Source organism: Engystomops pustulosus, chromosome 1 (assembly GCF_040894005.1).
Source record: "Engystomops pustulosus chromosome 1, aEngPut4.maternal, whole genome shotgun sequence".
Classification (NCBI taxonomy): domain Eukaryota; kingdom Metazoa; phylum Chordata; class Amphibia; order Anura; family Leptodactylidae; genus Engystomops; species Engystomops pustulosus.
The window spans coordinates 233,159,411-233,182,145 of NC_092411.1; the positions used below are offsets into that span (position 1 = coordinate 233,159,411).

A 22,735-nucleotide genomic window follows, 5' to 3' on the forward strand; every position below is an offset into this window, starting at 1 on the left:
GGTCCATCTTGGTGATAACTCCGCCTACTTTTGAAAGCCAATAACATTTTATGAATCATAAAATCAAACTATATAACCTCCATTTTGTAATTAATGACATTGAGTTTTGTTATATTCATTTATTTCTAGCAATATTGTTTTTTTTATATCAGACTTTTATATTCCCGGAATACCCCTTTAGGCTTTCTGTCGGACTTTTCTTGGCAATGTATTTAAGTGTCCGCGGCACATGTGTCGCACGTGACCATTTTTTGGCATGGCTGCACTATACTTCACTTCACTTAATAGGACCATGCGCCACATTTAACATGCAAAGTCCAACAGAAGTGTGTCGCATGCCCTATGTTGAAGGTGCAACAAAGAAAAATTGGTCCACTCAGTCAGAGCAGTGAAGGGAGTGCCAGATTCATGGAAAACGCACGCCACAAATGCTAAATCTCTGTATTCTAAATCCCTGTTCACACTATACAGGCAAATGAATGAGATATAAATGTTTATAAAAGTTTGTATTATGCACTGACTGTAAAAAAGGACCAGAGATCCGTTGTTTGGGCCCTGAGAACAGCAGTTAGCCTTATAAGGAGCACGGTGAGGTGGAATATGGTAATGGGTTTATAGATAATTTCCTACAAACAAGCGTATTTGTTGCTTTTTTTTTCTAAGTGCAGATTAACACTGATTACATAAAATAAACCGCCTTTGCAGCTGTTAACAATTCATGCTCATCAATTTTCAAGAGAACTGAGAAAAGTTCAATGTGAACAGCTGGAAACATACATTGATCAACTTGTAGAAACTGTTACTATGAAGTTTGGGTAAATGAGCAATCTGCTGTTCTCTATAATTTACACACATACCTCTAGTTATGTTTAGCATTCTTTACATTGTCATTCTACTGATAGATTATATATATATATATTTTTTTTTATTTATTTTTTTTTTAAAATACTGCATACTTTTTGAATATACATTTTCTTCTTTTCATTTTTGTAAAATTTTTTTTTTAATATGTCAGACACAATTGTCTTGGGGGCAGGAGATTAATTAAGAAAAGTTTTCTTTGAACTTGCATTGGCGTTAATGATGTCAATTGGTGTGGTCCTAGTACGTTAACATTTTCGTGTTTTGTACTTGCCTTTTTAGTTTTATTTGTCATTAATGTTTTTATAACAGTTCCCCAGTTAGTCTGGCAGTTTAGCACAGATGTTACCCAAATGTAGTTTTTTTTACTAATTTATCTTGGGAACATATTAGAAGCTTTGCAATTAAGGTATTTATTCAAGATTTTTTAAGGTTTTAGACTTTTCCTCCAGAAAGAGCAATTTCAGACTGACAACTTATTGGGTTGTTGTCAAGAAAAATAAGACTATCTTATAAAAATAATTTATTAAAGTTTCTTCTTTATGTTACTTTTATTAGTATTATATGACCATTACCCTTTTACTGGCAAAAAGGAAGTCTCCCCTACATTGATAGAAAGCTATCTAAATGACATGATTTTGATTGGAGCAGCTTTGTTGTTGAATTTTACTCTTAATAGATTTAAGCCAACATCAGAGGAGATGTTTTAAAGCAGTTGACTTCCCTCACGTTGTTGAAAAAATGTGTATCTTTGGCCAATCATAGATTTAGGGAAGGGAAGACTGGTACTGAGAGCAGCTGACACCTAATTAAAGTGTATAGACAGCTTAAACGTAAACGTATGATAAGATGTAACTTGGGAGAGAGAGGGGACATATACAAATATAATATTATATTACAGAGTACAAACAGTCATATGGAACAATAGGAGGGCCCTGCTCACAAGAGCTTACAGTCTATGAGGATGAGGGGGTGACACAAGAGGTAAAAGAGCTTGTATAATGGTCCAGCCATTCTTTATAGGGAAACAATATAAAATAATTGAATAAATAATTTAATAAATAAAAATTTTGCTGCATGAACCAGCCATCAACCGCCATCTTATATACAAAGTGGAAGTGACTGCTGAGAAGCCTGGAGCTTGGTAAATATCTGGTATTTTCCATATAGCCGACAGAAGGAGGACACAGCTCGCCCCTGCAGCATATCATGGATGCTCTGGCCTTCTGATATATCCAACGGACAGTTTAGCTTTCATGCAATTGTACACAAGGCCTGGCATAAAATTGCCCTTTAAAGGGCAAATAAAGGGCACAGGAACACCCCAAACAGGCACACTACACTGCCCAGTACAGCCCTCTTCACACCATCCCACGCCCACTTGAAGAAAACTGGCATACAAGCCCTGCTCCACAGAGTATATTTAATCTACTGTTATTTACTATTTCCTTCATATACATCGGCATTAATTATCAAATGGATACGCAATGTTTGTATAATGAAGTGTAATTTCTATAAATGAATACATCATTAATATCAATACTGTAATATAGTATCACATTTCTCATCCAGTACTAAAGCTGCTAAATCCATAATCTTCACGTTTCTTCAAAAGCTCCAAATGCCACAAAACACAGCAGAACAGATCAAAACAGAAAACTTCACATGGATAAAAGTATTCTCGGAGTAATATTCCAGCCAAAAGAAACTGAAATTAGTGAGAACTCTTTGACTGTACTTTGTTTTTGGCTTATTTTATTGTTACAGTTTAGGGACTCAAATTTCTCCAACCCCAAATTTCAACCTCAAATAAATCTTCTTGTGACGTCTTGTGAGAACCAGCAGCAGTAAGATCCTGGTGCAAAAAATATTATTCTAAAATAGACAATGTTCTGGTAGTGGGTGAAGGGAGTGGTAAAAATTCTACAAACTGTATTTAAATGTCCAAAATATTATTGTTCTGTGCAGTGATGGTAGTAAGCACCAACAAAAACTTGCAACATAATGGGGGTCATTTAACTTTATTTTTATTCTTTTTTTTGCGACTTTTCTTTGGTACATTGCAATTGTTGCGCCTCTTTGGGGTCATTTTGAAATGTGCACTGAGGTCCACCGGACATTAATTTATCATCAGTAAGACTATGCCAGATATGGTAAATGTTGCAAATGACATTTATTTTTTCAAATTGTCTATAGTTTGCTACATTTTTTGATGCAAAAACTCCAGACAAAACCATACTCTAAAAATTACCCCTCCTCAGCAAAAAGTGACTCTCATTTGTTCATATGGGTTTGAATATGTATTATTTTTTATTGGTAGATGGGTGAGATTTAACATAAAAGAGGGAATTCTAGAAATTATATTTTATACCCTTTCTGAAGGTGCCGGTTGTGTTGTGGGGTTAAAGCAGGTGACTGGTTCCCTTTATGTGTTCCCGTTTTACGCATTTGGCAGAAATAGTAAATTTAGGTTGTTGTTGTCACCATAGCTTATTCTGCACAATGCAGGAGGTTGCATGGCATGATCTAGTAAGCTGTAGGACACTTATTGTAGGATTGGCATCTACAGTATATTCAGGAATAAGTGACCGGAGAATGTATATAATCATTACAAACCTAAAACTGAACCTATCCACAATCTCTGTTATGTTAGCTTGTGAAAACATTCTGTCTTTTGTGAAATGTCAAATGCCGTGATCCGCATCTGTGAGGTTTAAATGGAGCCAATGAGATTTTTGTTTGTTTTGCAATCTTAATGAAACCCTTTTGCTGTGAGTCTGTTGCACAGGCAGGCGGCCAAGTAGAGAGCCTTATGCCTGTGTCACCAGGACCAAAGGGACTTCAGCTAATTACAAATTATACTTGGACTGAAAAGGTAGGAAGCTGCAGCCAAATGAACCATGGGTACTTCTGCTTTATACACTATTTACTTGTTACATATACCTTGCCCAGCCTCATTTAGCGTAGAGCTCCGTCTGCTCTTTGACCTTAGATGTCACTTCTGTTTGAGATACTGTACATTAATGGTTCTAAAACTTGACTTTGTTGGTTACAGCCCTTGGTTACAAGGGCTGTGACTGGTTGTCGGATACTACAAATTACGTTTTTAGTCACATTTATAGATGAGCAGACCCATGCGTATTTGCGTCTGGCAGGTTCGGCCGAACCCGGAACAAAAGTCTGGGTTTGTGGACCTAGACCTGAATCCAAACACCGGCTATTAAACCCTTTAAATAGTCCTGCTTACCCACCACTAATATACATGGTCTGTGCTGGCACAGATCATGGGTGTTCTTCTTTACATGCCTTTACATGCCATGCTGCCATTTTGGCACCAATATCGTAAATCTCATGAGGAGCAGCGATCCTCTTGAAAAATGTCTGCGATGGCTGAGGTGTGGACTAAACCTTGACTTCTGACCGAACAACATTGTGGTCCTAGTCCGCTCCTCACTAGTCACATTGACTCACATTTATCAAAAATAGTGGAGTGTAGTGTGCATCTTCGTTAATTTGGCGCTCCCTGAACTGCTTGGGAAGTGTGCACCATTTTTTTTGGTTGCACTTTGTTCATACAGCAGAATTGTGGCTGTTCTTTGTAGTACTGTAACCAACACTTTTTTCTAATACTGTTATTTGTAGAGATTAATCATCAGATTAATCAGATCATTGTAAATATTCTATTTTAGGGCCAAATCAAATCGGTCCAAATTGGTGTTGCTCCAATAGTCCTAGAAATTGGTATAGAACACAATTTTTTTTTTTATTCTGCGTCACCCTCTGGGAGGAATCATAGCATTAGCTAGCCGCCATTTTTAATGACTCATCCAAAACAAATCTGAAAAGATTTGGATTCATTGCCTGAAAAATGCCAAATTCATGTCGAATCTACAAACCAATTAAAAGATTCCCTCATCTCTAGGAGGAATTAACAATCTGTATTTGGTGCTTATATGGGATCACTTGGTCTGGCAAAGTGTATCAGGACTTGTCAATGTCTTGCATTACTATTATCTAGCATTCTTTGACAAGTAAGTGGGTAGCTATGTGTAGTGTTTGCTGTTCTCTTCATGTACTAGTACAAACATATTCATCCCTTATGTATCATATTACTTTTTGGTGCAAGTTCTTTAGTTAACTGCATTGGATGTGGACCTCTAGAAGGGTTTAGGGTGGGGAACTATATTAATATTAGCTATGGCTTTGTGCCATTAGTTCTTTGTCACCCACATGTTACAGGCATGACCTACAGTTGGCAGACTTTTTTTTTATTTACGGTAAGTACCTCTTATGTTTATTTTTTATGCAGTTTGTATGGGGTTAGTCAATGTGACTGAAAAATTAGCAGGGTGTTTTCTTAAAAAATGATCATTAAAAATGATGTTTAGAAGAAAATTATAGGGTAATGTGAATTAGCATTTCTATATTCATCAATTTATTTCAAATGTAAAAAACTCTGTGCTGTGACAAACGACCCACTTTATAAACAAAGCGCAGCGTGAATTTGCATTTATCATTCCTGTAGTCTTCATGCGTTTAATTATTCTACCGCCGCTCAGCCAAATGACTAAAATTATAGTCGAGTAAACAAAAGTCTATCACAACAAACTTGCTGAAAACAACCTATCAATGCATAGATTATGCTTCATCTCAGCCTTTACTGTGGCTGCTCAACTGTGCGATTCTAGGAGTTATAGTGAATTTTATAGCATGATTTAAAGCCAGTGTTTTCATATAAAAATTCAGCCCTGCTACATCCGTATTCCAGAATAAGCATCTGCAGAGTTTTTACTGTTTTCAGCTCTGTAAATCATACTTCATTTGCCATTGAAAAGCCAGTGTCATAAAACAGATCAATGGTATTAAAGTAGGAGTGGGTGGTACTATTAATGAGAGCTCTGCTGCTTGTAATACTGTGGCTCCAGTTACTTTCCTGTGGTCGCACCATAAAGCTCATATTGTTCTTTAATCTGTTTCTATATACAAAATTAACCCTTTGTGTTATCATTTCAAACTGCAGGTTTCCCCTACAATGAAAAAACACTCACGTAGTTTTCATTCTTTTACTATGTACATTTTCCCAGAATATAAATATATATAATAACCTTATATACTCGATTGTATAAAAAAAATAAACTATGCACACACTAGAGTTCATCAGTGGAAATACCGTCACGTCATAGTGTGTGCGTCCATATGCTCTGCCCGCTCTGTTACATGAAGGGTAAGGTGAGGGTACTGCTGCAGGGCATTTCATAACTGGGGCTACATGGGGCATTTTATTAATTGGGAAAGCTGCTGCAGAGAATTTCATTACTGGGTTGGTGCTGCATGTGTATTTCTTTACTGGGGATGCTGCTGCAGAGCATTTCATTACTGCGGAGGGGGTCTGCATGAGGTATTTATTTTCTAGGAGAGGCTGCATGGGCATTTCATTACTGGGAGAGGCAGCATGGTGTATTTCCATATATACTCGAGTATTAGCCTAGTTTTTCAGCACAAAATTTGTGCTCAAAAACCCTCGGCTTATACTCGAGTCAGCTAACCTTTCTGATGTCACCCGTAGGTCCTCTTCTGTCTCCAATGCTCCGGTGCCACCTCGGGTCCTCCGGATCCTCTTCGGGTTCTTCCGTTCCTCTTTGGGAAGTTCCGCTCCTCTTCAGGTCCCCTCGTGATGCCAGTGGCTCACAAACAATGACATTGGCAAGCGGCGGACATCATTCTGTGTGCCGGCCGAGCACGGAGACCCGAAGAGGGCAGAGAGGTGACAATTTGGAACACTATACCACCAGTCCCATCTCATCCCGACAGGTCCTCTTTAAATACAGCTGTATTATATGTTAACTAATTGTTACATAATGAAACTGTAATCCAACCTACCAGGGGCTTACTAGACCACTACAGACCACTGTACCAGTTCAAACAAATGTATAAATACTGTGCATGTCTGTTATTATTACACCTGATGAAGTATTCATATTTGAAGTAAAAAAAACATTATCTTTTATTATTATATTGCCAAAAATAAACAGGTAAATTTTTTAAATTGAGAACTCCATCTCATAAACACCTACAGGCATCCTCATTTTATCTTGAATAGCAGGCCTGTGTGATTGGGATTGATATCAAGCATTATTTGGAAGATGACAACACCTTCTCCTTGATTCTATAACAATGTTCTCTAGGATTTTAAGGAGGATTGAGATGGGTAATCCCTCTGTGGTGGTCACAGTAGAAAAAGGACAACTAGAAGACGGTCCCTACCCAGTGTAAGTGCTCAGAAAACATAAAAGATTAACACAGAGGGACCACCCAACTTTACCAAAGGAATGACTGTGAAAGGCAGCTGAATCAAAGCTCCAATAGAGCAGCCGTGAGAGTGATTCACAAGCACAGTAGCCTATATTCTGATTACATTCAGTCCTTTGAGTAGTCCTCCCAGCAGATTTAAATGTAGTCTCTAGCTGCCCATGTGATGATTTGTTAAGGCATCATGGGATTCCTAACAGACAGCACAAAGATATAAAAATCTCAAACGGCGATCTGATCAGAGCAGACATGAAACGGCACCACTGAGAAATGGTGTCTGCAATCATTTGCCAATTACTGCGGTGTCTGCGAGACATAGAATTTGCCAATTACTGCTCTTTTTCCTGCTTAACCGCCCACCAGGTTTTAAGAAACCTCAGAGTCTAATGAAATCTCCTTTGGAAAACACCTCTCTAACTTTTTACATATGTGTGTTTGTATGAATACCCAACAGATACTTGCACCAAAGAACAATTAATAAGTCCTGTATTCATTTATACTTATTGCTTAAGATTTATAAAATATTGAAACAATACGTGGAAACTAAATATTATGTCAAGATGTTGTAGAGTAATTAAAATCATGATCATCACTACTATTAAGCAAAGTTGCTTTTTGTTGTGAAAATGGGTCAATAGAATAAAGAAAAATGTGTTTTTGGATGTCTTAGAGATAATGGTCTAATGCTATCTTCATTACAAGGGGATTTTGCATAAAACCTTTATATTTAAATTCATATAAATATTATATTACAAAATATAAAAATCAAATAAATGAAATCATCCTTTAAAAATAAGAAAAATGTAATAGAGAAAAAATAAGCTTATCACAAATTAGCCCAATCTAGAACTATATAAAATATGTATTTCATACAGCGGCTGCTGTAATCGAAGATATCATCCACTGGTCCGAATTGCTGCTTTCTAGGCATTTTGTCACCCATAAAAATTTTAAAAAGTGATCAAAGTTTCAAAAATGATGTCAATGAAAACATCAACTTTTCCCACAGAAAAGGTCCCACATAAAAGGTTGGTCAAAATGTCGGTGTAATGGGGGCACTAGGTAGAGAAAAAAGGATAAGACAGTTGAACCCACCCATCTTGCCCTACCTACTTACACAAAACCACACTAGTTAGTGGGCAGCAACTGGTTGATGATTGATGATGCTTCCTTACACACACAGTACAAACAGATAAGAAAAGTGGACAAAGTCAGGTCACAACAAAAAGAGAGTGAACAAAGTGCAAAATCACAAAACGGTAGAGTAGTCTGAACAAGAGCCACAGGATAGCAGGAAAGCAATAAACAGTGTAACACACAGAGCATGGAACCAACTCAGAAGAACTCTCTAGCCACATCCTAGGAAGAGTGTGCTGGACTCCTTTGTGATCTAGACAGTTTTTATTTTAGAATGATGCATGATAAAACATTTGAAGCAAATGAATTTTGGGACAATATTGTTTGTGACAATTTAGTGTGTTAGTGTTTACATAAAAAATGACAAATAGAAAATGATAAAGCCCCTCACCCCACCCTTTGTACTGTGCAAGAGACACAGCATAGCTATTAATCAGTGCTGCATTCATAGACATCTAAAGATTTATTGCAGTTTTTTGCATCTTATGAGGCTCTGCATCTATAATACAGTGTGTGTTGTGTATATGTGTTTTTATGTGTATACCATGTCTTACCTTGACAAGTTTTACATTTTCCTACTTTTCCATTTCTTAGCTACATTATATTTCTTTTGAGTGCTAAAATCTTTCAAATGTTTAATTATAAAATAATACCTTCCATCGGAAAGAAACTGCTTTTATTGTGTTACCGCACACTCCCTTTATAACCTTTCGGCTTTAACAGTTGGGCTTGGAAGAACAGATTTTAACAATAACGATGTAATCTTTTTTGACAGCTTTATGCTATATGTAATATGTATTTCAACACTGCAGATGCCTGTGATCACCTTAGAGCTAATGTGTTTAAAGGATAAGGATTATAATACAGAGGAACAAAGATAGAGGGATAACCAGAGCTTATAGCTGCCATATGGGAGAAAACTTCACGCACATGCGGCTGTACAATAAATATGTTTTGCCGTCTTGCATTGATAACTGTGATAAAAGCTATAATTCATTTTTATTTTATCCTTCTTTTAACTAATCTGTTGTGTTTTTACATAGTTGACGGACATGAGAAATGACTGAATTACCGTATTTTACGGATTATAAGGCGCACAAAAAATTCTTTGATTTTCTCAGAAATCAAAGGTGCGCCTTATAGTCCAGTGCGCCTTATATATGAACCGTACTTACAGACAACAGCTGCCTTGTACTGTGCACAGGTCTGCCACCTGCTGGTCATTCATCCTTATAATCAGGTGCACCTTATAATCCGGTGTGCCTTATATATGAACCTAGACATTTTAGAAGGCATTTATTGATGGTGCGCCTTATACTCTGGTGCGCCTTATAGATCCTGTAAGGGTGTTGTTGATGAAAAACAAATATAAGTTCTGGTTCCTAATTTCCTGGGTTATATTATAGGCTAGAGTAATCTAGTGTTATTAAGTTCACAGATTGCCATTGGAGATTTTTTTAACATACTATTTTTAACATTCAGTACAAATTTCAGGTACTGACTATACAAATGCACACATTGAGAATACAATAGATAATACCACATATAACACAATATACTTTGGATATCACTTTCTGAGCATAAAATACCGTACATTAGTGAAAGTGGTTTAAATTTTGTAATTTTTATATTGTAGCTTCAGGGGTCATTTTAAATGTCTACTATTTGAGGTTTTCTCTTATGGAGCATCTATGTTCTAAGTAGAAGACAATATAAAACAATTGAACTTAAAAAACTTCCACCTCTTTTTTTCAGGTGAAGGCCACTGATGCTGATTCAGGTTCATTCGGAGAAGTCCACTACTCACTATACAACAGATTCCAAAACACTAAAGAGTCGCAGAAATTCTGGATTGATCCTGATTCTGGACGTATTTGCGTATCACAAGATATTGATAGAGAAGAGGGATCTAGAAGTTATGACCTTATTGTAAAAGCACAGGATGGGGTAAGCTTTTATTTTTACAATCTTCTTTCACAACATAAAATGTATATGCGGTGCCATCCACTCATTTATGGCATTTTATTCTTTATTTTTGAATTAATAATGCAGAAACCTACTAATAACCATTCTAATTAATGAGTTTAAATAAGCTGAAATTCAAGGGTTATTCTTCTATATAAACGTGGTGCATAAAACTGTCTACAAATTAGTGGTCCACCCAAAGATTAAAAAAAATGGTGCACATTTCCCAATCAGTGCAGGGGGTGCCAGATTAATGAATAATGATTAATAATAATCTATATTTATATAGCGCCATCAAATTCTGTAGCACTTTACAAATCATAGCGGACATATACAAATATATTACATTACAGAGTACAAACATTCATATGGAACAATAGGAGTGAGGGCCCTGCTCGCAAGAGCTTACAGTCTATGAGGATGAAGGGGGTGACACAAGAGGTAAAAGAGATTGTAGAATGGTCCAGTTGGTTCCCTCTCCCCACTACATAGACAAACTGCACATTGTACAGCTTGCAGTGTTTTTGATAAATGTGAGCCATTGAATTAAATAAAAAGAAACATTTATGTTTTCCAACACTGTTTACTTCACATTTGCTGTCACATAACCTTGGCTACACATCTATCATAGAGACGTGTCAATACAATAATTAGAAGTAGTACATGGGATATTTCATAGAAATCTGTAAGTGCGCTTATCACCGATGCCTCATGATGGGAAAAACATCTTGCTGTAAATGCATGTGCCAGTTTTTGCACACTGTTAGGAGTTGTCCAACGGAAATGCAATGTATATGCAACCCTAGGCAAAATATAGAGCTTCATTTCATATAATGGAACAAGTTATAGTCAGGCATCACGTCATAAAACAACCTTTACGGGGAGTGAGGAATTCATTGTTATTGATTGTTTGCAACTTTTAAATAAGAGAAATTAAATATATATTGTGGTATTATTTGTATAAATGTATAAAAATAAAATGGCAGCACTCCGAGATTCAAGGTTAAGAAAATGTACTGATTCCAACATGTGCCAAGCTATGCAGTCCATATGTTCAATGAACTCATTTGCTGTTATTTGCCACAAGATATTTCTTAAAAATCATGTGAAGCTTTCTCATTGAATTAAGATTTATAGTTTTAAAAGTTAAGAATATGTATAGAAATACACAGGGGCACATTTACTAATCCTATCTTATTGCTGGGCAGTCTAAACTTAGATTCATCTGGCAACAAAAGCACCAAGTGTACGGCAATGGTCTATAATAGGTGATACATCTGGTGTTTGGTATTACTTTATAATGTCTAGGGTAACTTTTGAATTGGCTTAGGCTATATGCACATGATTGATTGCCATTTCCATGCTGCAAACAACAGATCCTTTTGCACTCAGAATTTGGAGGGCGCTGCCACATTGGTAACAGAGAAAAAGACTGTTCTAGCTACAAATAAGGGAAGTACTAGGACCTGCTCTCAAGCCAACTGCTTGCACATGGATCTGTGGAAATCTCGGCAATGTGCATGAGCCCATAGAAATGAATGTGTTAAGGTACTATCCAGTGAATTAACAGAAAGTACATGGGAAAAAAACAACATTTGTGTGTCCATGGAGATGTATTTTATGGACATAGCAAAGTGCTGTGGAGGGGACCCTGTGATAGTGATGCATGATGCAAGGAGTCACTGCTTCCCTGCAAAATCAAACTGTTATCACAATTACTATTCAGCTGCTCTACTGGCAAGCAGAGACTCCTTGCATCACATATCACCATGAAATGAGGGGTAGTCTCCCTGGCACAGTGTTCTGTCCACAAAATCTGGCCAGTGCATAGTCGTTTTCTCATAAACTGGGCACAGTCTTGTTGCTCCAGCCTCCGATACAGAATTTTCTACCAAAAATTTCATTCACATCCTAAGCCATTAATTTTTTTAACAAGAAATGACCCTTTGCCTGCTATGCTAACCCACCTTGTCTGAAGATAGCCTGGTTTTATTTCATGCAAATTATAATAGAATTGTAGCACCTTTAGCTTAGTAAGTTTGTCCAATGTGTCCCAATTATGATTTATGATCCTAGAATGCACTGTAAATTGTCCTTAGTCTTCCTTTTTAGTTTAAGCACAGAGCCAACTTTTGTCTAAGAAATAATATATATGGTGGAAGGATTTATGCAATTAACCTTGGCCAATAAATATCTTACCATTTGCTCTTCTTATGTTCTCTGTGTTCAATAGAAGAAATGAAAGAAAATGAATTCATTGATACTTTTACCCTGAATGTAGCCAAATTCTCTGCTGAATTAATTACCACATGACAGAATAATCTGAGTGTAAACAAGTTTGATCTTTGTATATGCTAAACAGATAGTAAGACATGAAGAATAACAGATGCTTTATGTAATGTCATGTTCTTCCTGATGAAAAAGAGCTTTATAAATATATGCACAAAGACATTAACCTTTCATTTATGCTTTCTAAGTAGGCACACCTTACTATGCTTGTATCCCAAGAGTCACACACGAATTTAGAGTAGATTAAGTATAGCCAGGTGTTTTAACTGGTTCTGGACCAGATACAGTTTTAATTTTTTTCGCATGTGTTCTTTGAGGGTGGGTTCACGTGTGACACTTCCATTACATTTTAAATCGCAATGCGAAGAGTGTTTGCAGGAGACTTACGAGTGATGTTAACACAAAGTTAAAGTGAACCAACACTAACTAAATGTAGCTTTGAAAACTGCTATTATACAGCAGTACAACTATCCCTATATTGTTCCTCCCCATCCCTGAAAATTTCCACAGTCCATTCGTAAAGTTAACTCACCATCTATGCATGTTCATATTCTTCCAGCTCAGTCATGCCTCCAGCTTCATGATTGACAAGAGGCTTGCTTTCTTTTCAGCTGCGTTATCTTGTTACCCCCTACCTCAGGAATGGGAGAGACTGGCTGTGTGTGACTTGCTGGAGAGAAAACGGCTCCATCATTCCCACCTCCCTCTGGAATTCTCAGCAAGTAACACACAGCCAGTGTCTCTCTCATATAAATACGTTTTCATATTTTAGCTACTTTTTTCTGATTTTAGGGTAACCGGGGGTCAAATAGTATGGTATATATTTATTGGATATTTACATTATTCATTTTTTGTTTACTTATATATTTAGAATAAAACTATGGGGGTTGCTCTGCAGTTGGAAAGGGTCACAGTAACAGTGACATTTGTGACATTGACAAACTCAGCATCAGCTTCTCACTACTAACATCCTGATAATCACATGTTTAGTCACTAGGATGAAAAAAGGCAACGGACTCGCAACAAAATATGCTATGGTGCAGGATTTAGGGACCCTTGACTGACCCCACTGTAAATCTACAATGGGCGGTCTAGAAGCAATTAAATATAAACCTGTTAAAGAGGTTGTGCTATAAAGGAACCAATATGGGGATAATTCTCTGACTACTAGACTGGTTTGCTGTATGGTGCAATTCAGAGGACTTTCAGTTCACAATTCTAGTCAGCCCCCAGTTGACGGAACAAAGGGGGTTTATGGAACCTTGTACTTGTTTTGGGCCCACTAATGTGTTGGCCCTGAACATTAAGTTGTTAACTTCCAATAAAATGGTAGAATAAGTAACTATGAAAGTTTGAGGTACATGAAAGTACAATATAACTTTTGTTTTTCAATGGATGTATAAGTTTCATTATTTGTTTTTGTTTCTCAGTAGAGATCTTTCTGAAGTCCTATTCACTACATATGAACATTATTTGGCGTATGGTAGTTTTTATGGCAGCTCAGCTGCAACCTATAAAGCATTATATACTACAAACAAATGCCATAAATAAATTGAAGAGTGAACAAACAATTGTATATGCAATTATTCTCACAACGGCCAAACTTCTGAACTTGACAGGTTTATTCAATCTTGCTGAGAATTTGGTAGACAGCAAAAGTATAGCAGGAGTCTGCCTCGGTTACACATTACTGTATACATTTTCAAATTTTTTGATAGTATTATTTTTGCCTCAGTCCAACACTGATAACCATTTCATGGTTTTATTTAGTTAAAGAATAATCTCCTTAAAGGGGAAACAGGAGAATTTCTTCATCGAGCCATAAACTGCTTACAATACGTATATATTACTTATATACGTTTTGTAAGCAGTTTATGGCTCGATGAAGAAATTCTCCTGTTTCCCCTTTAAGGAGATTATATAATATAATATAAGTAATATAATATTATATATAGATCTAAGTGTAGATCCCGACATTGCCTGGGATAGTAAATAACTGCTCTTATAACAACATTTAACATAAAAATATTATATATCTATCTATGCATCTCTCTCTCCCTGTCTGTCACTCACTCACTATCCCTGCCTGTTTCTATTTCTCTCACTCACTCATACTCCCTGCTTGCCTCTCTGTTTCTCACTCACTTACTCTTCCAGTCTGTCTCTCAGTTGCTTTCCCTGTCTTTATCTCACTCACACTCAATGGCTGTCTCTTTGTCTCTCACTCACTTACTATTCCTGTCTGTCTCTCAGTTACTCTCCCTGTCTGTCTCTCAGTCACACTTCCTGGCTTTGTCTCTGTCACTCACTCTCCCTGCATGTCTCTCTCTCTCACTGACTCACTCTCCCTGCCTGTCTCTCACTCTCCCTGCCTGTCTCTCACTCACTAACTATTCCTGTCTGTCTCTCTGTCACTCACTCTCCCTGTCTGTCTGTTGCTCAGTCTCCCTGCCTGTCTCTCTCTCTCTCTCACACTCACTTACTCACTCACTCACTCACGCTCCCTGCCTGTCTCTCTGTCACTCACTTCTCCTGTCTGTCTCTCTGTCACTCACTCTCCCTGCCTGCCTTTCTGTTTCTCACTCACTTACTCTTCATGTCTGTCTCTCAGTTTCTTTCCCTGTCTTTCTCTCACTCACACTCAATGGCTGTCTCTCTGTCTCTCCCTCACTTACTCTTCCTGTCTGTCTCTCAGATTCAGGGAAATATGCAGCTAAGTTTTCCAGAATAGGACAGGGAATATCACACCTCTTAGGTTTGTAAGCCAGTCCCCTTACCAGCAAGCATGACCTTCAGGAAACTTAATGACATGATGTGGGATTAAAGCTAAACCAGTATATTGATTCCAAAAGAAACATATTGCATTTCTTCAGTACAGTGTAAGGAGCTGGTCTAGTTGATTGAGAGGCTTTTGACTAGGGTCAGGGAGTAAAAGTTCTCATTACCAAGATGTGTCAGCCAAGACCCAGTTCTGTGAAGCTTGTGAAATGTGATGTACAATGGTTGCCACATCAGTATTAGCATGGGTTGGTTTAAAAACTTGTAGAAAGACTGGAAAAGTTGGGTGTTCTGTTCATAGTGGTGCTGCCTTAGTAGAAAATGACAATAATAGAACATTTCATTGTCTCATTTTGTGGAAAGAAAGAGAAAACAAATACTAATGAAATCAGATAACTTTTAGGAGATGCCCTCTATAATTGATTCTGGATAGTTGATCTTCATTAGGAAGGAAAATTATTTTGCTGTTGAACGAGTATACAGACTTAATTGAACTAGCTCATAAATAGAAGGTTATGAGACCTGAAGAACAACAGGGCTGAGACGAGGCATTTTGGTTCTCTAGGCAGACAAGCAAAATTGCAAAAAATTTGTGGCCGAATTAGGGGCGATCCTAACGGGAGAAATGGAACGCCTCTCCTATTAAAAATAATAAGAAAGAAATCTTAGTGGCCAACTTCTATGGGAACATCTACAATAAGGCCTCCCAGCTGTGAATATAGCATAAAAGAGAAAACTATGACCCTCAAGTGAAAATACCTGCGATGCTTATACCAAAAATATAAACCTGCCAAGAATGTAGCAAACACATAAATATATTCCAGCAATGAATATACCAAACACATAGATACCAATGATGAGGCTGCACTTACATTATTTACCAGGAATGAATAAATGACACATAATAATATCCTGCACTTATAAATATAGACCAAAAATGTATTTACTACACACATCAATATATACCAGCATTACATGTGCTGGACATCTGGGCTTTACTCGGGGCAAAGACATCACTTACTGTTGTGCTGCCTCTGTTTTTTTCTATGTCTGTATTGGCCTGATCCATCCTGCTCTTCCTACTACTGTCTCCTCATTTTTGCCAATCCTTCATGGAAGAGAACTTCATGGAAACTTCTCCAGACAGTGACTTATCCCTGCAGAATTTGCCACCCAGGTGACTGTGGCTTCTCCGTCCCTAAAAAAAATCACACACAATACGATGTCCCTTAGATAACAGCTAAGTGCCCCTTGCATAATATACTGTGATCCATCAATATACTTTAATATACACTATCATATAATTCCCCCCTCATTAATCCAGTAGCCCCAGCAAACTTCCCTAGTATATAAGTAGCCCCTGCCCTCAGTATATAGTCAGCCAATATATCTCCACCCAGCCCCATAGTATATAGCCAACCAGTTCCCTGCTTTCCCAGAATATAGCCAGACATACCCAGTAGTATATAGCCAGCATGTCCCCAGTAGTATACAGCCAGCTTGCCCCCCTCTAATTTAGAGCCAGCCTGCTCCCCCTGTAGTATATAGCCAGCATGCCCCCTGTAGTATATAGGCAGTCTGCCTTCTCTGTAGTATATAGCCAGCCTACCCCCCCTGTAGTATAAAGCCAGCCAGCCCCTGTAGTATATAGACAGGCTGCCCCCTCTATAGGTTATAGCCTACCTGCCCCATCTGTAGTATATAGCCAGCCTAACCCCCTGTAGTATATAGCAAGTCTACCCCTTGTAGTATATAGCCAGCTAGCCCCCTGTAGTATATAGCCAGCGTGCCCCCTTGTAGTATATAGCCAGGCCCCCGTAGTATATAGCCAGTCTTCCGTCTGGGTCATAGGGGAGTTTAGGAGTTTACTGATCTCAAAGGATTCAGTACATTTGCATATTAGTTTGGAGGCCATTTTTGTAAACAGGTGAGATTTAACATAAAAGATAATATCTTGCCTTCAAGTGCAGACTGTTTAGTTGTTCAAAAGCTGGTGGGAGTGAAAAATCTTTCTATTTAAAATTAGAAGTTATATTGTTTGGAAATTGCCTAAAATATCAAGCCTTTCCTCTTTGACAAACATACCTTATTCCTTCAGCCCAGACTGTTTTTATAGAGGTGGTCATACTTGCTGATGTTAAATAAGTCATCTGATGGTCTTATCTTCTTAATAACACTTCTATATTTTTACTAGTTTTTGTTAAATAACCCAATTACAGCATTGGGCAATGTGTTTTTCATCTGGGGTTGTATATATCTCATTTTAAGACCTTCTAAATACCAGACCTTTTTTTATTATGTCCGGATACATCAACTAAGGATTTCAAACGATATATTTTCTATTTCTCATGCAGCTAATATACAATGAATGTAGATTATTGTCTGGATATTCTTCAGCCAGCTAAACAATCGGGAAGCCAAGCTGATCTATTTCTCCTGTGCTGACACATTGTAGTAAACTAACAGTGAGATTTGTGTTTCTGTTGAATTAATCGCTGTGTCCTCTGGAGTATCGATTTAGTCCACAAAACACTTGGCTTTCCGCTATACAGATGAGTGCACATCCTCCATTATTTAGACTCCATCAATCCTCTCACCCTTTGTGATCCAAAGCAAAATTAGTCTACTAACCTATCATATCAGACATAAAATTTATAAAACTTATCCTCAAAGCCGTACCAATTAATATATCCAAAAATTCTACTAAACTTACAAATAGTTGCATTATTAAATGGATATTGGTAGTTAGTGGAGACTACAGAACTACCTCCTAATTCTCATCAACAGGTGCGCTTCATCGCGAGGCCTCCTATAGACATTATGGAGACAGTATATATCTTATGGCTGAAAATTCAACCCTGACCATAGTGTAACATTTTTTATAGAGTTGCTGTCAAAGTAACGAAGCTGGAACAGATTTACTTCTTTCCGTAACATGTGACATCAGTTATTTACTTCACTGATTCTATATGACCTCACTGTAGACCTTATCAAATCTTCAGTGGATATCTATGAATCACAGATGTGTGTGCTTAATCCATGATATTCATTGTTGTATTCCCCTGTCTACTAAAAACATGTCCTTTTCATTTAGAGATAAGTCACATCCTCTCTTGCAACATCGATGCAATTTGTCTTTACACTTTATATAGTTTTTTTTCTGGTTAACTTTACATCTGCAGTGATGGGGAAGAAGAGTCTTTTCTAAAAATAATTGAAGCTACATGGGAAAAGATCCATTCAGATCATTTTTAGGGATCCCTAAGTGCATTGCATGAATTTAATTTTGAAACATAGCAATTCCTGGTCAATATCTAAAATGTTTTTACCCATTACAAATGTTACCTATAACCCGTTACAAATGTGATGTCATGGGAAGAAAACATGTCACGGCGATTATTTCAGCAACATTTGCCAGACTGTAAGTCATTGGCTTGGTATGCAGTCATTAGATCAAAAGGGAGTCTGTCAGATATGACTTTTCCTTCATTCCAGCTTAAATGGGCATTAAAAAGGTAATTAAGAACGATTTATAAATGAGCATTGCATTAATTTAGAAGATCACACATCAAGTGCACAAATAACTTCCTAAAGTGCTGCAGTGATTGTAGATGATGGATAATACCCAAAGAACAATTATCAGACTTTATATAGCATTCAATATTTCACTTATAGTTTCATGGTAAATAAAACTTGAAAAAGACGCACATCTATCAAGTTCAACTTGTTAATATGTTTTTTTAGGTGCTCTGTATTATCCTTTCATACTGGGTAATTATAATGACAAATTTACCATTCTGAGTACTCATAATGACAATTGGCAGTTGTAAATGACCAAGCAGATAAATACTTGTTCCGAACTCGTACCCCAGGACCTGACCCCAAACTTCATTATAATTTTGACGAATTCCAGAAACTGCTTATCAGTACCTAACCAAACTAGAAATATATGTTGTCGACATAATGTAAACAAGACTTGATGTATCTGCAAAATGATTCTCTATAGAAAAGAAATACTTGTCCTCAAAAATAGCCAGGAAGATATTGGCATAGGTGTGGGCTGCTGCCGTGCCCATGGCCATTCCATCCACTTGTCTAAACCATTATTTAGCACAAAGGACATCACCTCACATTCAAAGTTTGTAAACTTAATGGCCCAGATTTATGAAAGCCCCAGTGCCAGTTTTTACCACAAATGTGTCCCAGCTGTACTATACCCAACGCAACACAAATTCCTGCACTGAAAGGGGCATTACGGTGCACAGTTGGAGCATGTGCCACATTCATCATGCAGTGTCCGACAGAATTGTTTTGCACGCCCTATGTGTCACATGCCCAAAAACAAAGTTGGTGCAGTTCCAGGGGGTGCCAGATTCATGAAGAACGTGTGCCACAATTCAGGAATCTGACGCTCTCTGCACACTCCACACTTGTTTTTGATAAATATGGGACAATATTCCTATTTGTGTGTGACAAATTTTACGGGTTGCCTTTATGGGTTTATGGTATCTTTGTATAGAGGCTCTCAACATTGGCTAATTTGTACTCATCCTGCCATACAACATCCGTAGGATGACAAAGGAAATTATTTGTATCCTTAGGATACGAAGGAAGGCTCTGTATAGGGTTTAGAGTATGTCCCTATGCCAGTAAACGGGGGGGTGAACGACACAGAATGCTAGACAGAAAGGAGGCTTGTATCATGAAAACGAATGTGATGGGTCCCATAGGGTTAAATGACAAAAAAAAATATTTTTGTAGGCAATTTTAATAATTTGTGTAGCTAATTTTTCAGTAACAAGAGGGGTTGAGAGATGGATAGTATTTTTCCTTTAATACAAAATGGAAACTTTCAAGGGCATCCATGAGGATGAAAGTCAGCTCTAAGTGTCTGCATTAAGGGGCTTGCTGATACCACCTTATATTCTAGATCTAGAATACAGATCCGAGAGAAACTACATTTCTTATTTTTGCTATAAATGTCTTTTCACTGGGTTTTAATGATCTGTTTCATTACAAGAGTTTTGCATTTTTCAAGGTGTCTCCAGATTTTCATTTAAATTGCTTGTCCGTGTCTAGGATGATCATAAATGGCTTTTGAAAAAAGCAGATTACTCCTTTCCACTGACAAGTACAGCATCAAAATCTGTCACAACTGTATACTCAATATGTAAAATCTTAATATAATGCAAATCTATTCTGCCCATAATAACAATAATAAAGCTGTCTGGGAAGTAATTATTTATGGAGGTGAAAGTGATCTTTCATTCAGCCAGTGGGAGCTTTCTCCGATAACTGATGTGTTGTCTGTGATGTCTTAGATAAATCTGATATGATCAATATGCATTAAACTTAACTTTAGTGAAAATCAACTAATATCTCTAATACAAATGTCTGGCTGCAGCAGTCCATGCACTTCTGTCATTCAGAAGGTAAGGAGGCTGAATTCTTATTGATGGCCTTAAAGAGAACCCGTCATGCAAAATAACCCCCCTAAACTAAATATATTTTCATAAACTGCCATTAGAGAGCATTGCCTCTATCCCCTCATTGTCCCTCTACATGCCTGTAAACCTAAGCAATGAGGTCCTAAAGCTGTATGCAAATGACCTGTGAAATGTCCAATGAAGCATTAGCATATTCAAGCTGTCCACTCTATTCATGAGTGGGAGGCACAGCCACACCCCCAGTGCATGACTGACAGCCTGTATAATGATGTGAGGCTGTATAATGATGTGCTTCCTGGTGCTGGTGGCCACGCCCCCTGCAGCCTGTGTGTGCATGTGTGTGTGTGTTTAGGAGAGATACAGCAGCTCCAGGCAGCCAGGTTACAGCAGAACATGTCAGATTCATGTGTAGCTGATGTCTGTGTCTCTCACCTGTATATTAGGAGGATGCAGCATGTCAGCAGATGACATACACACACTAGCCATGCTTTACTATACATTACACACAGACATGAGCAGGGGGAGGAGAGGGGAGGGGTAACAGGGGTGACATCACTGCCTCTGACATTGTGACCAGCCTCATTTACATGATAAAGAATAGATGATTTTACAATGAATAATGTATGAAATAACTAGATAATGGCTGGGATGGGATCCTTGTGAGCTGCTCCAACAGGTAGAGGTGACAGGACTAGTGACACAGACCTGATGACAGGTGTCCTTTAATGTCACCCCAGTCATAAAGTGACAGATGTTATCAGAGTGAATTGAAGTGACCCTCCACCCAGACAACTAAATTTAATCATACATTAGACAAGCAATTGTCAACATACATAGTGCCCTCCATTCTGCCACTGATGCTTCAGTTTCTCAACTTTTTTAACTACAGACCTCTCGTAAAATGGCCACTGATTATTGCATGGCACTGTGTTTAAAGGGAATCTGTCATAGTGAGGACCAACAGGTCCTTATTGATCTATGGTTTAACCCGTTCACGACCCATGACATAATAGCACGTCACGGGTCGGCCGTGGGTGCATGGAGAGGATATTGCAGCAAAGGCTTACCGGTAACACCCGCGATCGGTGCCAGCTTCAAAAATGCGCCGCATCTTTTCGAGGATCGCTGCTCCCCGTGACATCATCAGGGAGCGGCGATCCATCGCCATGGTAGCTTCGGGTCTCACGAAGACCAGAGGCTACTTCGGGTTAACCCATGCATTACAATGTTCTATCAGCACATTGTAATGTATGAGGAGTAAAATCCCCATATACTGCCATACTGTAGTATGGCAGTATATGATAGGATCGTACAGACAACCTAAGGTTAAAGTACCCTAGGGAATCTGAAAAATAGTAAAAATAAAAAAAAGTTAAAAAAAAAATTATAATAAAAAAAACCTAAAAACTCAAATCACCCCCCTTTCCCTAGAACTGATATCAATATAAATAAACAGTAAAAATCATAAACACATTAGGTATCGCCGCATCCGAAAATGCCCGATCTATCAAAATATGATAACGGTTTTTCACTGCGTTTAATCCCATAACGGAAAATCGCGCCCAAAGTCGAAAATGGCACTTTTGATAACATTGTAAACATGATCAAAATCCGCAAAAACCGACACCACCCACAGCTCTGTACACCAAAGTATAAAAAAGTTATTAGCGCCAGAAGATGGCAAAATCCCCCCAAAAAATTTTGTACAGGAGGTTTTAATTGAAAATGAAAAAACAAAAACGGGCCAGATCCTGAAAGGGGTAATGTCCCAAATCATCCAATATTTTATTACCACAACAAAACAAACAAACTTATGAAGGTAAGTCAGATGAAGCACTCCATGCGCGAAACAGCTGTCATGTATCTTACCTTTGCTTGAGTCTTTGCGTCTTCCCTTGCCTTTGAAGTTTTGATTCTACACCATGTCTTTGTGAGTATTTTTCAATAAA

The 22,735-nt window shown here is 37.8% G+C and overlaps 1 protein-coding gene across 1 annotated transcript in view; it reads left to right on the forward strand.

The window, feature by feature from the left end:
• DCHS2 (dachsous cadherin-related 2) overlaps positions 1-22,735 on the forward strand; it is a 200,599-nt gene that overhangs the window by 90,360 nt on the left and 87,504 nt on the right. The window contains exon 2 of the mRNA XM_072121000.1: positions 10,063-10,254. Within this exon, the coding sequence (XP_071977101.1) occupies positions 10,063-10,254 (192 nt within the window). The remainder of the gene's footprint in view (positions 1-10,062; positions 10,255-22,735) is intronic.